Here is a 12,402-nt window from a genome sequence, read left to right on the forward strand (position 1 = left end):
CACACACACACACACACACACACACACACAATATACAGGGTGAGTCAAAAGTCACAGGACACATTTTATTTTGTTTTATTTTTTATTTTATTATCTCTGGGGTCATCTCAAACAAATTGTGTATGATGAGAAAATCCACAACAAACACCACCTTCAGCACCGCATCGTGGAGGCTTGTGACAGCATGAAACATAAAATAAAACGGTGCCCTGTGACTTTTTTTTTGACTCACCCTGTATATATCTCCACCTATTCAGCCTATAGGAGCTTAATCCTGCCCATTCACATGGATCTTATCAGGAGTGTTTTAGCCTGGACTTCTTATTAAACAAGGCAGCTTGCTTAATTCTATAGAATAAAATAATGAGAATAATAATATGGTTAATCTGTATTTCAAAAACCCAAGGATGCTTTAAAGTAATAAAGAAAATAAATTGGTTATTTTATTGCACAAACACACATATATAAAATACATAACTGTAGCTTATGGGTCCCTAAATACTACTGAACCCCTTAGATTTACCTTAAAGGCTTAGATCAGGTATTCTTGAACCAAACTACAAAAACACTGAACACGGAAACTCTTGCGAACTTACAAGTGGCAATAAACTCTTCTCTGTGAAAATAAGACGCTTAATTTCAGAAGTTTGACTTTGTGTTATGGAATCTCTAGTGTTGCGTTTTCTTTGTGTGTAATAAATCACCTTCGCTTTCTCATTTGCATAGTGATCAGAAAAGATATTCAAGACAGGAAAACGTGTAAAAGAATGAGGCTGATTTAATGAATGTTGATGGTTTGGTAAGCTCAGCTAACAAACACTGTAACATAAAAAGGCATAAATATGTACTTTTGACATTGAAACATCATCCATCTTGTTCTCTTCCTCCTGTCTCTCTCATGGCGATGTCTTTGCAGGTCAGGAATCCAACACTAGATGGCAGAGGTGGCCCACCGAAACAGGCTCTGACAGCTTTACATAAAAATGCAGCGAGCTCTCCAAATCGAATCAGTGCTAGACCCATTTTATTGCAAGCTTCAGCCACAGAGCACCCTTAAGCGAGACGTGAATGGGAAGAGTGAAACGTTCCCTCTGCTTCATCTGCTTGCTTGACCATGCAAGTGGGATCATCATTGACCCCTTCAAGAGTGAGGAACGTCAGAAGGACGTCAGAGATACAATTAAGTATTCAAAAAGGGGGGGGGGTTCCGTGTGTCCTCTGCTTTAGCAGATTATTTTCACACACGGGCAGCCTAGTCCAACCTTAAATAATTAAGAATTAAGTGTAATTACAAAGCCAGAGATGCTCTTAAGTCCTGCTGCAGTGCTTGTGTTTCTGTCTCTCTCCATCAAGCCCAACATGCTCTCAATACGGATACATGAACTGAAAATACCAGGATATTATGTAACATCTGCAAACCTCAATTATTTCATGAGCAGCTCGAAGCGCTCGTGAATACAAATGCGCCCTGCATGACGAGGGGAAAGTAGGTTTCTCGCAGGGAAGCAAATGCTACCAAAGCACCCAGATGGTCCAGAGAGACGCAGCTTTTTGGTGAGAAACTGTGAGAAATGTATCGATTAGCCGGTGCGGATCGCGCTGCCTAATAGTCTGAACCTCTGCCTGGAGCCCGAGAGAACCTCAGGGACCTGGTTTGGATCAGCCTTCTGCATTTATCCATGAGGCTTGTTAGAAGAGAAGGGGGCCGGAGGAAGCACATTCAGGAGCCGAGGACAGACTGCTTTGAGCTATTCTGCTTTTTCCTCGTCTGAGCTGACCAGACACGCGTCGTTTAACGCAGTACATTTTTATTTTTGTGCATAAAACAGTGCTTTTGCACTTCTGTCTGTGAAACATCACCCATACAAATGGTCTGACCTCTCCCAATAAGGCACATGGCCTTGTGCAAATCAGTGTACAAATCACTTTCACCTTTTGCAATAATGTCGTGGAGCATCGAGTCTCAAGAAAAGTTCTGGAAAAAGCAGCTCTTGTGCTTCAGTTCTGTACTCTAGTGCTGCTGGACAGTGGGGCAGTTGGAGTACTGGGACTCTGTGTTGTGTCCTGTGGGACAGTAGAGGAGGACATGCTGGGGAAAGAAGCACACAGTTCTTTGAGGCTTCTATACTCTCTGAGCCATCGGTCCCGGTGGTGGGGAGGCAGCTGGTCTTTCTGCCTTGCCTTGAGGTGATCGGATGGCACTAGTGTTCCCCTCAGGGCATGTAGTGTGTACCTGCAAGAGAGAGTCCTCATGAAAAACAGCCAGGCTTGAGTGAAAAACCAGTTGAGTGAAGCTTGAGTGAAGGCCAGTTTACAGGGAGCAGGTTACTTCACAATAAAGGATGTGGAGGGGATTTTTTTTTTGTCTGTTTGTTTTTAATAAAATTAAAAAAAGGGCACAGTGTTATGCATCTGTTACTGTAAAGAGTGAGCAAAACTGAATAGAAAGTGATCAGATTACCTTGGCAGCAGTGCTACGACAGTGGTTAAAATGCAGACCAGGTAGAACATGGGGTCAGCCACTTGTTCCTGCACGAGCCAGTAGGGGTCAGAGGGAGGGTTGCAGCTGACGCAGAGGGCACTGAAAACCAGGCTCACAACGAAGTAAACAATCACACTGCCCACCATGATCACCCAGTGCACCACTGTCTGCAAGCAGCCAAACGGAGAAATCATTAACATCAGTGATGCCCCATTACTCTAAATCAGCAGTTAGGAAATGACTGGCTTGGCTGACAACAATGGCAGAGCAGTGGTTCCCAGGCCCAGTCCAGCGGAGCTCCTGCCCTTCACCACTGTAATGTTGCCGTCATTCTACCACACCTGGACCCCGTCTTACGAAACACATTCAACAGCTTCACACAACCTGACCAACAGACCTGCAGTTAACTCATTTTACAACAGCAATTAATAACTTTCTATGTAATCCCAGGTTTGGATGTTCAAACTAAGATGAATCCTTGGGCATGCGCACATGAAACTGACATATACGACAAACAGCCAATCATGGGAAACATGAGGAGGAGTCAAGTGGCTTATTTATCAAAGCAGGGAAAGGAAATCATACAGGAAATATAAAAAGCAGCACTGTCACCACTTTGTTTACTGGAATAATAATTATTCAAATAATTTCTTGATGTCTATGCAAAATTATGTATCACCTCTGCTGAAAAGCAGTAGATTTTCTATATGATTGATGCCGCAAATCTCACAAGAAATCACCATGGCACCTTTTGCTGTACACCTAATCTGCTCTAGAGCACGTTAAGTTTGGAAATGCAGATCTTGGTGGACCCATCCGGTCCTTTTTACCAGAAAAGCCATGAGTAGACTGAGCTAAGGTTAAAGTTATGAAAGGCTAAACAAGAAATCCTGAACTTATTGTCTCATAAACAAAAACTCTAAGTTGGATTAGACGCAACAGAGCTGGGAAATCTTGAAGGCTAAGCACAGAACGTAAAAATGGTGGTGACACTTTACTGTACTGTAGTGTTCATAAGGCTACATGACACCTACATCAGCTTGTCGTGACTGACAACTGACATAAACACTACACAAATGCTGACAAATACAAAGACTACGTGTCATCGGTCATAAAGGTTACTTTAGCTCATTTTGATCAAAACTGAAAATGTAACCTGTATAGTGAATATTGGAATACGCATTTATAAACACGTATGTAGGGCTATGTAGGGTTATGTCAGTGTCATGTAGCCTTACGACCAGTAACCTACAGTCAGGTGTTACCCAAAATGTATATCATTCTGTAATATTCTGTATGTAATAGCTATTATATGATATGTATATTCAAGGCCTACATGTCAACCAACTTTCTTTACTCCCTGTGTAAATGAATGTAAAGATCATTTATTCAAAGTGATTGTGCTGCACTTCTAATGGTCCAGTCATCATAAAACTTTAACATAACAAAAAGCACAGCTGCTGCATTCGCACATCTCTTTAGCTCCTTTCACATTGGCCATTTTTATTCTTTTCCGTTTATTGTAGTTTTATTCGTCCCTTAGGGAGATATTTCATTGTCTGTGTGCTTGTCTGCTCTACTTAGTATGTTACACGCCATGCATGTGTGCACTCGACAAGGCAAATCCCTCGTATGTGTAACATCCTTGGCTAGGACTCTAACTGGGAGCCACATTGATCGAGAGAGTCAGTTTCATTGAGGAAAAAGCAGGATGCATGTGCAGAGTCCCCTGTCTACACTTGAAGCCAGTGTTCGTTCAACCTAGACTCAGAACGACTCACCCAACTCTTGATCTCGATTGCCAGATGAAGGATGATGGTGAACAGAGACACGGTGTTCATGGGAATTCCCAGAGTGAAGATGTCGATATCAGAGCCTGCGTACGTCTAGAAGACGCACAAGAAAGACTTGGTTGCCAAATTGCCTGCATGAGCATGAATGTGAACTTGAAAGGATAAACAAACAAGCCAGCATTTATGTAGAATGAAAGGCATCCTTACCCAGTATGGCACAAAGAAGCACACAAGACTCTGATAAAAGGCATCTAGGATAGCTATCCAGAAGGTCGAACGCCTGTATCCCTGAAATTGAAATAAAACAGCCTGACTCAGGCTTATAGCAGCACTATCTTGTCGTGGCTTGATGTAAAAAAAACACTTCACTTAGAAACGCTAATGTGGTCAACATTGCATGAAACCTAGTGGGGGAGAGTTTGCATGATCTCCTGTGTATAAAGCTAACGTGTCCTGACAAGCTTTCATTCAACATTAGTAACGACAGCAATTTTGAAGTACTCTCTTAGAATTTATATGGCACAAAAACAAGCGAATAATGCCGTATGGTGCCTGGTTGCATGCTAAGTGGAATCATGTCAATTATTGTGACTGCTGATGTCAGAGCTCTACAGTACAGCGTTTGCATTGTTTCTGCTCGATTGCATTCTGACATATGGGACTGTGACAGTACGTAATACGACACTGAGCTCTGACGTCAGAGATGGAATTTTTCATCAGGTGAGCTTTAATGCTGGAGCTCTCTGAGAATTCTTGCATGTCGCCTAACAGTGGTAGGCATCTGTGCATGTGATGCCACATCACCACAGCTGTGGTGAAGTCTTTCACCACAGTGCAACCCCTTCATTACCTGTGGCACATGTGACGACTGAGTGTTCACAGACGTGAGCAGACTCTCACGTAACTAATATGACATTCCATTCATATTTAGTTTGAGCCCAGTTCACACCCATCTGAGTCAATACCATGGAGTGCCTAAAGTTCTAAAGAACGCCGTCTAAAGCTCCTCGCTGAAACCATGGTCATGTGTCATATGAGTTATATGAGTCATTCTATAGAAGACATTCAGTTTTGTGTCCCTTGCATTTACAGATTATACTGCACTTAAAAAACAACGTGTTAGGGTTACAATTCATTTATATATGAAAATAAAACTATAATTTATATAAACAATTACATCTTCTCAGTTTAGCCGTATTTGTTTTTACATCAATTAGATTTACATCAAGTGCAAGCACCACAGAAGTGCTCATCCTCACAGTCATGTGTAAAGGATGTGGCCATATTTTGAAGTAAAACAACATTTTTCTGCCATTTTAACTGAAATAATCTAAACATGACTATGAAATATATGATTTAAATTACTTAAAGAAAACAAACGGCAAATAAATATTATAAAATATACAACGAAAGCTGTGGTTCCCAGGAGTCGTGTCACTGGTGTTGCTGCGCAACAAAAAAAACTCTTGTTTCAAATTAAAAAATAAAAAATAAAACATTTAATAACATCACTTGACTTCCTTTTACCTATTTTCTGAAGATCTGTGAAGAAAAGCACATGGTAAGTTCACCGTGCCTTTTCAGCCAATCAGAAATGTTCTCCTTTAGCTCACGATTTCATACGAAGCTTTCCGCTGAAGTCATATTTTACTGGATGTTCCATGATGCACAACGTGTGGTTTGATGCTCTGCAGCAGCCGTTTTGTAAAATGCATTTCACATTAAAAATGTCTCTGGTGTTACCTTTCTTATGTATAACACCAATGACGATCAGTAACACCAGTGACTCCTATGGATAGATAAAAGTGGATGTTTCTGTAGAATGACCCATACAGTATCTTTAAAGTCACTAAATAAATAAGGTTGTCCATTATTGTAGTTGTTATTCCACTATTTTAGATCCAAAAACACGATGTTAACCTTTCATAACAGCCGACCTAAATCTACATAAATGCTTAAAAGTTCATTCCAAGTTTTTGTAAATGTTCTTTTGTTGGTTTTGATCTAATTTTTCCTCACACATGGTGGCCTAAGCTGTTATGAAGGTCTGTATAAGGTTATGTCAGTTGTCATGAGAGGCTTATGACATTGTTGTGTAGCTTTGTGAACATGGTTATGGGTAAGACGGATGAAATACTCCCACTGCTTGCCTGGTTGGTGGACCAAAAAGCATGAACAAAATCATGGCTTTTGGACTGGGCACTGGGTTTTGATGGGCCAACACAGTCAATGTGCCCAGTTGAACCTCTGTTATGAGCTGATTGGTTGATTGGTCAAATTGTTGACAGCAAGAATAGAGACTCTTGTTAATTGCGTAACAAAAGCAACAGAGTAAGGGTGGACAATGTGGTGGTGGTATGCTTTTCTGACCATTCTGTGGATATCGTCAGTAGTTAAGTAGTTAAGCAACACTGACCAACTGTGTTTCATTCAAAAAAGAGCATAAAATCATTGTACTCATCATTTTTGGTCATATTTCTAAACACACGGCTCTACTGGTGCATTTTGCCTGTTCCCGCTTATCAAAGCTCAGAAAAAGCTCCATTGTAATATTGTGTATTTGTGCCATTTTGTCCAGACTGATCAAACCAAAACATTCTGCAGTCATCTTGCTGACTTAGTATGAAGGTTTTGTGGACCATGGCTTGCTGTTTGAGCACTGACCCCAGCATGCTGACCCCTCTTATAGAGCTCCGGCAGCTGCAGCAGCATGTAGGCAGACACCTCCCTGTCCATGATGCCGAACATGATGGGCGGGCTAGAGGTGAAGATGAGGTTGAAGAAGATCATGAACCAGTAGTCAATCATGGCTGTGCCAGAGAAGCCGCAGAAGAACTGGTACCAGAAGAGGAGGTTGACGTAGGCCTGGTGGGAGGTAATAGTAGGGTGATGTGTGTGTGCAGGGGGCATGAGTAGCATTTCAGCTACTAATGAAAGCATTCCTAGTCATTTCAAGGTCAAACTGGAGGAAGGCAGTGAATGGTAGTGCTGCTTAATCACACTTCACTGCTTTACGCCTCTATTTGAAGACATAAGTGTGATGGATTTAAAGTTTACCTTACATTTGCTTACATTATCTAACCATTACTTATACTCTTAAAATGGTGTTTCTTCAAGGGTTCTTTAGTAAAGAAAATGGTTCTATATAGAACCATGAGCACTCAAAGAACAGTTTGGATGATTATAGGGGTCTTCAGATTGATGGAGAATGTATACTTTTTAAAAAGGCTCCTATATGGCACCAAAAAGGGTTCTACTACTGTTACGATGTCAAGGTTACAACAGTAGAAGAACTCTTTTTGGCGCTATATAGAGCCCTTTTTAAAAAGAATCTATTTAGAATCATCTACAGCAGAAGTCACTAACAGGCGGACCGCGGTCCGAATCTGGACCCAGACGTTTTCCTATGCGGACCTGGACCTATAACCAATAAACTATGGAGAATTTAATTTCAAAGAGGTGGTCCTGTTTTATTCAGCGTAGTTTTTCTAATCATTATGGTACCAATTTAGTGGCCTTGGAAACTCTCAGACCAATCGCATGCGTTGTAAATATCACACGTGACGCTACTCAGCCAATCAGATCTGTGCATTACGATGAGCACTGAGACTCGAGTGAGTGACGCATACACAGGGGAGGGACGATGCGAGAAACAGCAGTCAGAGAAGAAAGTGAGTCAGATTATTTCACATGTCGTGCTCTAAAAAGAGAAAACTGACAATAAATGTGTTGAAACATCACTGAATTGTGCTTTATTTGATTTGATATTCAGTTGTTGACTGTATAGGATGTTGATATAACTACTCTGCTACTTAAGTTTACAATTATAATGCAGGTTAGACATTACGATGTTCTGGACCTTTGCTTGAGGATATTTTCTCTAACTGGACCTTATCGAATTTTAATTACCCCTGATCTACGGCACATTATCCATCAGTCCGAAGATCCCTTTAATCACGCAAAGGGTTTTTTTGAGTGTTCATGGTTCTGCATAGAACCATTTTGCTTAGTAAAGAACCCTTGAAGAACCTTAATTTTTAACTATGTATGAAACTGGAATATATTGAATAAATAATGAATAATAAAACAGAAATAACAGGTAAGAAAGTGTGTTCATTAAAATCGGAAAACTTTACATGCACACAAAAGTGATAGTTACCACATTCTTGTAGAAGAAGTAGATGATCATGTTTGCCAGTCGAGTGTAGCACCAGTGACCGTGAACCAGGAGGAGCTTCTTTAGGTGTTTGAAGCGAGATATCGCAAAGTCGCTGGCCATGACAGCCTTATGAGTACACACACACACACACACACACACACACACACACACACACACACCAGACAGTCAGCAGCAGAAATGTCGTTCAATATCATTCAACAATGGATGAGTGAATTATATGAGTCATTTGATCCTCTTAACTGCATCTCTGAAAATATCCACAGAGAGAGGGAGAGAGAGAGAGAGAGAGAGAGAGAGAGAAAGAGAGAGAGAGAGAGAGAAAGAGAGAGAGACAGAGATAGAGAGAGAGAGAGAGACAGAGAGAGAGAGAGAGAGAAAGAGAGAGAGAGAGAGAGAGAGAGAGAGAGAGAGAGAGAGAGAGAGAGAGAGAGAGAGAGAGGCTGAAAAGGCCAACACAAACCTGCATCCCTTCCTGCCCAGATATTCCCACGCCCACATCAGCTGCTTGAATCATGTTTACATCATTGGCACCATCACCTGAAGGTGCCCAAGAGATCATGTCTTTAGTATTTAGACGAGTTACATGCTCCCAAACATGTACACACTATAGAAGAATAGTAGTACATGCGCTATTACTCAAAAGTTTGGAATGACTATTCAAATGTATGAAAGGTTTTCAGTAATGCCTGTTGAAACTTGTTGTAGATACAATGGTTTTGTATATGACATAGGCATATTAGATGTGTCCCGAATGAGGAACAGAGCTGTAGAATGTCCAAAAAAGCTGTATAGCATCAAGAATGAAAAGATAAATAGATCCAACTTGACAATACTTTACTGTGTTACTGATATTTATCATTTTCCTCTTGTATACTAAAAACATAAAATATCCCAACCAAAAAAAAACCCCAAAAACCTCTGGTGTATTGTATTCCAATCCTTGCTGTAGAAGATATTTTTGAATAAAACAACAATAATAAATAATATTTCAATGGCAGTGAAAAGAAACAATAGTAACGTCACAGACTGATGACTGTCGAAAGCCCCTATAAGCATTCTCTGTGCATTACCTATAGCGAGAGTCATGACCTTGAGTCTGCGCCGCAGCAGCGTGACGACCCTGCTCTTCTGCAGAGGAGTGGCCCTGCAGCACAGCACCGAGCGGCAGCGTGTGCACAGCTGCACAAACTGCATCTGCAGGTCATCATCCAGGAGCATGCTCAGGGAGCGTCCGTCAATCACCAGCCCAATGCTGGCCTCGCTCTCCAGGCTCCCGTTCCGCAGCAGCTCCTGCAAAATTCCATTCAGCATGGTCTTACACGCGCCCTGCGGGGTGAGAGAGAGGAACAAAGCAGGCAAAGTTAACGCTGAGCCTGGAGCTCATGGATACAGGCCAAAGATATGCGTTGTGGTAGATATATAAAGTGTTAAAAGAAAACTTTGGCAACAGATCAGTTTTGTGATAGCTCTTCTTGCGTATCGTGTAGCACTGGAGTTTCTGATGAGTGAAGTAATGAAAAAATGAGGTTAATAATGGCATTGTGTCCCTCTGACATGCTGGATGTGCTGGCAGATTTAACCAACTATCAGAGTCTAGTCATGTCAGTACGTGACTGAGGTACTCTTGAGCAAGACACCTAACCCCCAACTGCTCCCCGGGCGCTGGGGATAGGGCTGCCCACCGCTCCAGGCAAGTGTGCTCACTGCCCCTAGTGTGTATGTGGTGTTTCACTGCATAGATGGGTCAAATTTCCCCACTGTGGGACTAATAAGGGTCACTTAATCATACCTGCTCAATGTGCAGCCTTGATGCTGCGACACAGCATCGTTTGCTGGTTTCTCTTGCACACAGCATGCGATTTTTGATTTTAAAGGTGCAGTGTAGTGGCGAGTTTGCATATTGCAACCAATTAAAAACCCATCCTCACCCCTCCTTTTCCAAGCATGTATTAGAATCCACGGTGGCCGTCATGTTTTTGCATCTTTATTGATGAGAATACACCCTTCCTTGCTTTTTTCTTGTGCTAAAGTAAGAAGTATGATTCTCCATTTGTCAAAATTTGGGTCCTCAAACTTCATAACACCAAATGGCTAGCCAGCACCTGCAGCAACCACTGATTCTTCTTTCTAAGTCTTCCAAACGGTGCCACAGTGCCACCAAATTCAAGCTGCCACTTCAATGTAAAAACGTAAAAGACCCCAGAGCCAGTGTCTGGTTTGTCCATTCTGGGCTACCCTAGAAACGTGGTAGTGCAACAAGACTGTCTCTGTTGGAAGAGGACCTGCTTCTTATGAAGTGCTCAGTCTAAACTAACAAAAATATAACGATTTGTAGTTATGGGTGATTATACACTAATGAGCAAGTGGTTTTGTATTATACACTCCATTTCAGCCTATAGAGCCCCTAAATCTCACACACTGCACCTTTAACATCGCTTTCATCATCCTAAACTGATCTTATATTCTTACAGTAGGTAACCAGCCGTCCAGCCAGTGTCTGGTGGGCGAAGCTAAGGGAGCCACGTGACGTAAATATTTAGCATAGAAAACTTGATTTGCAGACCAAATTTAGGAATAAATTATGAATATATCTCACGAAATAAGAAGCTGGAAAGTTTGAGGCTGGTAGTTTGAGACTCTTGTCGTCTATAGAAACATTTAAGCAAACATAGGTCAGTAACATGTAAGCTAGGTAAACAAACTAAACAAATAAACTTTGCCCACCAAACACGGCTCAGCTAATCATCTCAGTTTGGATAGAGTCAGTGTCAGAAATTTGGTTTAGGGCCTGGCCTTACCTGCACTCTGTACCCCTGCGGCCCAAATGGGCAGTTCGTTATTCACACCCTGCAATTATTTAAGGTCATTATATTTACAGCACAGCCAGAGGACCAGTGCATGGCTGTGTCAGTGATGTCTAGACTGTCTTGTCTCTGTCTCTGTCCGGTTTGGTATCATTGCTTTGACTTAATCCAGCTGTGTGAATGACAGTAGCCTCAGGGCAAGCGGTCTGGAAAATATCTGCGTAATATCTGTATAAAAGGTTGCGGCCTGCTGTAGAATCTCATGTGAAAGCCACACAGACACGAATACACGAATGCAGAGTGTTATGCACACACATTCTCCAAGTGAAGTTCAGCGAAAACTTCCTTACTCGAGTGTTGTTGATCAGCTAAGACATGTTCATTGTCTGAAATTAGTGTACCTAGTTCTACACTGGACCTGTGAGCCTAATGTTGATAAGAAGCTATAGCAGCATATAGCACCACTCAGCATCCTGCAAACTGCATAACTACATCACTGTACATTTGTCTAAACAAAAGAATAGCCAACAGTATGGACAAACGTCAGTCTTCAAGATGCCTACTACTAATGCTACAACTTTTAGCTATGTGACTGACTTACTTGGATCAATTTTGATAGATAACAGTACGTGATTCTGTGTCAGAAGGCACATAAGCAAGTAGATTTGAGGTTACATAACTACCTTACATGGTTTGAGGCAAGTGTGTGATGATTTAAGCATGCAGTACATTACTGAATTCAACTGAGAACCATGGGGGGCAGTGAGCACACTTGCCCGGAGCAGCCCTATCCACACCACCCAGGGAGCAATTAGGGGTTAGGTGCCTTGCTCAAAGGCACTTCAGTCACATACTGTCGGCCGAGGGGATCGAACCGGTGACCTTTCTTCATAACCTCCATCCCACGACTGCCCCTTATTGTCAGGGTAGAGCGCGAATGCAGTCCCCCACTACCAGAAAATACGCAGTCGAGATTCTCGCATTTGGGGGAATTTGCAAGGGCCAGCACCACTGAAGTGCAATGGCAGAGCCTCGCCCTGGGTGAACCACCTTTGTGATCATGGTATCGCCTCTGCCAGGTAAGTATAGCCTCGTAGCATTAGCCACGTAGCTCCAGAGTAAGCCTAAAGAAGCAAATTTCAG

At 42.0% G+C, this 12,402-nt stretch overlaps 1 protein-coding gene and 1 non-coding gene across 4 annotated transcripts in view; both read right to left on the reverse strand.

Moving 5' to 3' along the window:
- Positions 1 to 760: 760 nt before the first annotated feature.
- atp10b (ATPase phospholipid transporting 10B) overlaps positions 761 to 12,402 on the reverse strand; it is a 49,253-nt gene continuing 37,611 nt past the window's right edge. For 2 of the 3 annotated variants that reach the window (XM_017711550.1, XM_017711552.1), the window contains exons 14-21: positions 9,526 to 9,781; positions 8,916 to 8,992; positions 8,435 to 8,560; positions 6,940 to 7,140; positions 4,483 to 4,563; positions 4,264 to 4,368; positions 2,462 to 2,649; positions 761 to 2,233 (exon numbers count right to left, since the gene is read on the reverse strand). In XM_017711550.1, coding sequence (XP_017567039.1) covers positions 1,999 to 2,233; positions 2,462 to 2,649; positions 4,264 to 4,368; positions 4,483 to 4,563; positions 6,940 to 7,140; positions 8,435 to 8,560; positions 8,916 to 8,992; positions 9,526 to 9,781 — 1,269 coding nt within the window. In that variant the 3' untranslated portion in view covers positions 761 to 1,998. The remainder of the gene's footprint in view (positions 2,234 to 2,461; positions 2,650 to 4,263; positions 4,369 to 4,482; positions 4,564 to 6,939; positions 7,141 to 8,434; positions 8,561 to 8,915; positions 8,993 to 9,525; positions 9,782 to 12,402) is intronic. The other variant, XM_017711551.1, reaches the window with a different exon arrangement.
- LOC119264540 lies at positions 12,182 to 12,346 on the reverse strand. Its single transcript, XR_005131111.1, has one exon. It is a non-coding gene; the product is annotated as a U1 spliceosomal RNA (small nuclear RNA).

The sequence above is a fragment of the Pygocentrus nattereri genome, chromosome 11, assembly GCF_015220715.1.
Source record: "Pygocentrus nattereri isolate fPygNat1 chromosome 11, fPygNat1.pri, whole genome shotgun sequence".
Lineage (NCBI taxonomy): Eukaryota > Metazoa > Chordata > Actinopteri > Characiformes > Serrasalmidae > Pygocentrus > Pygocentrus nattereri.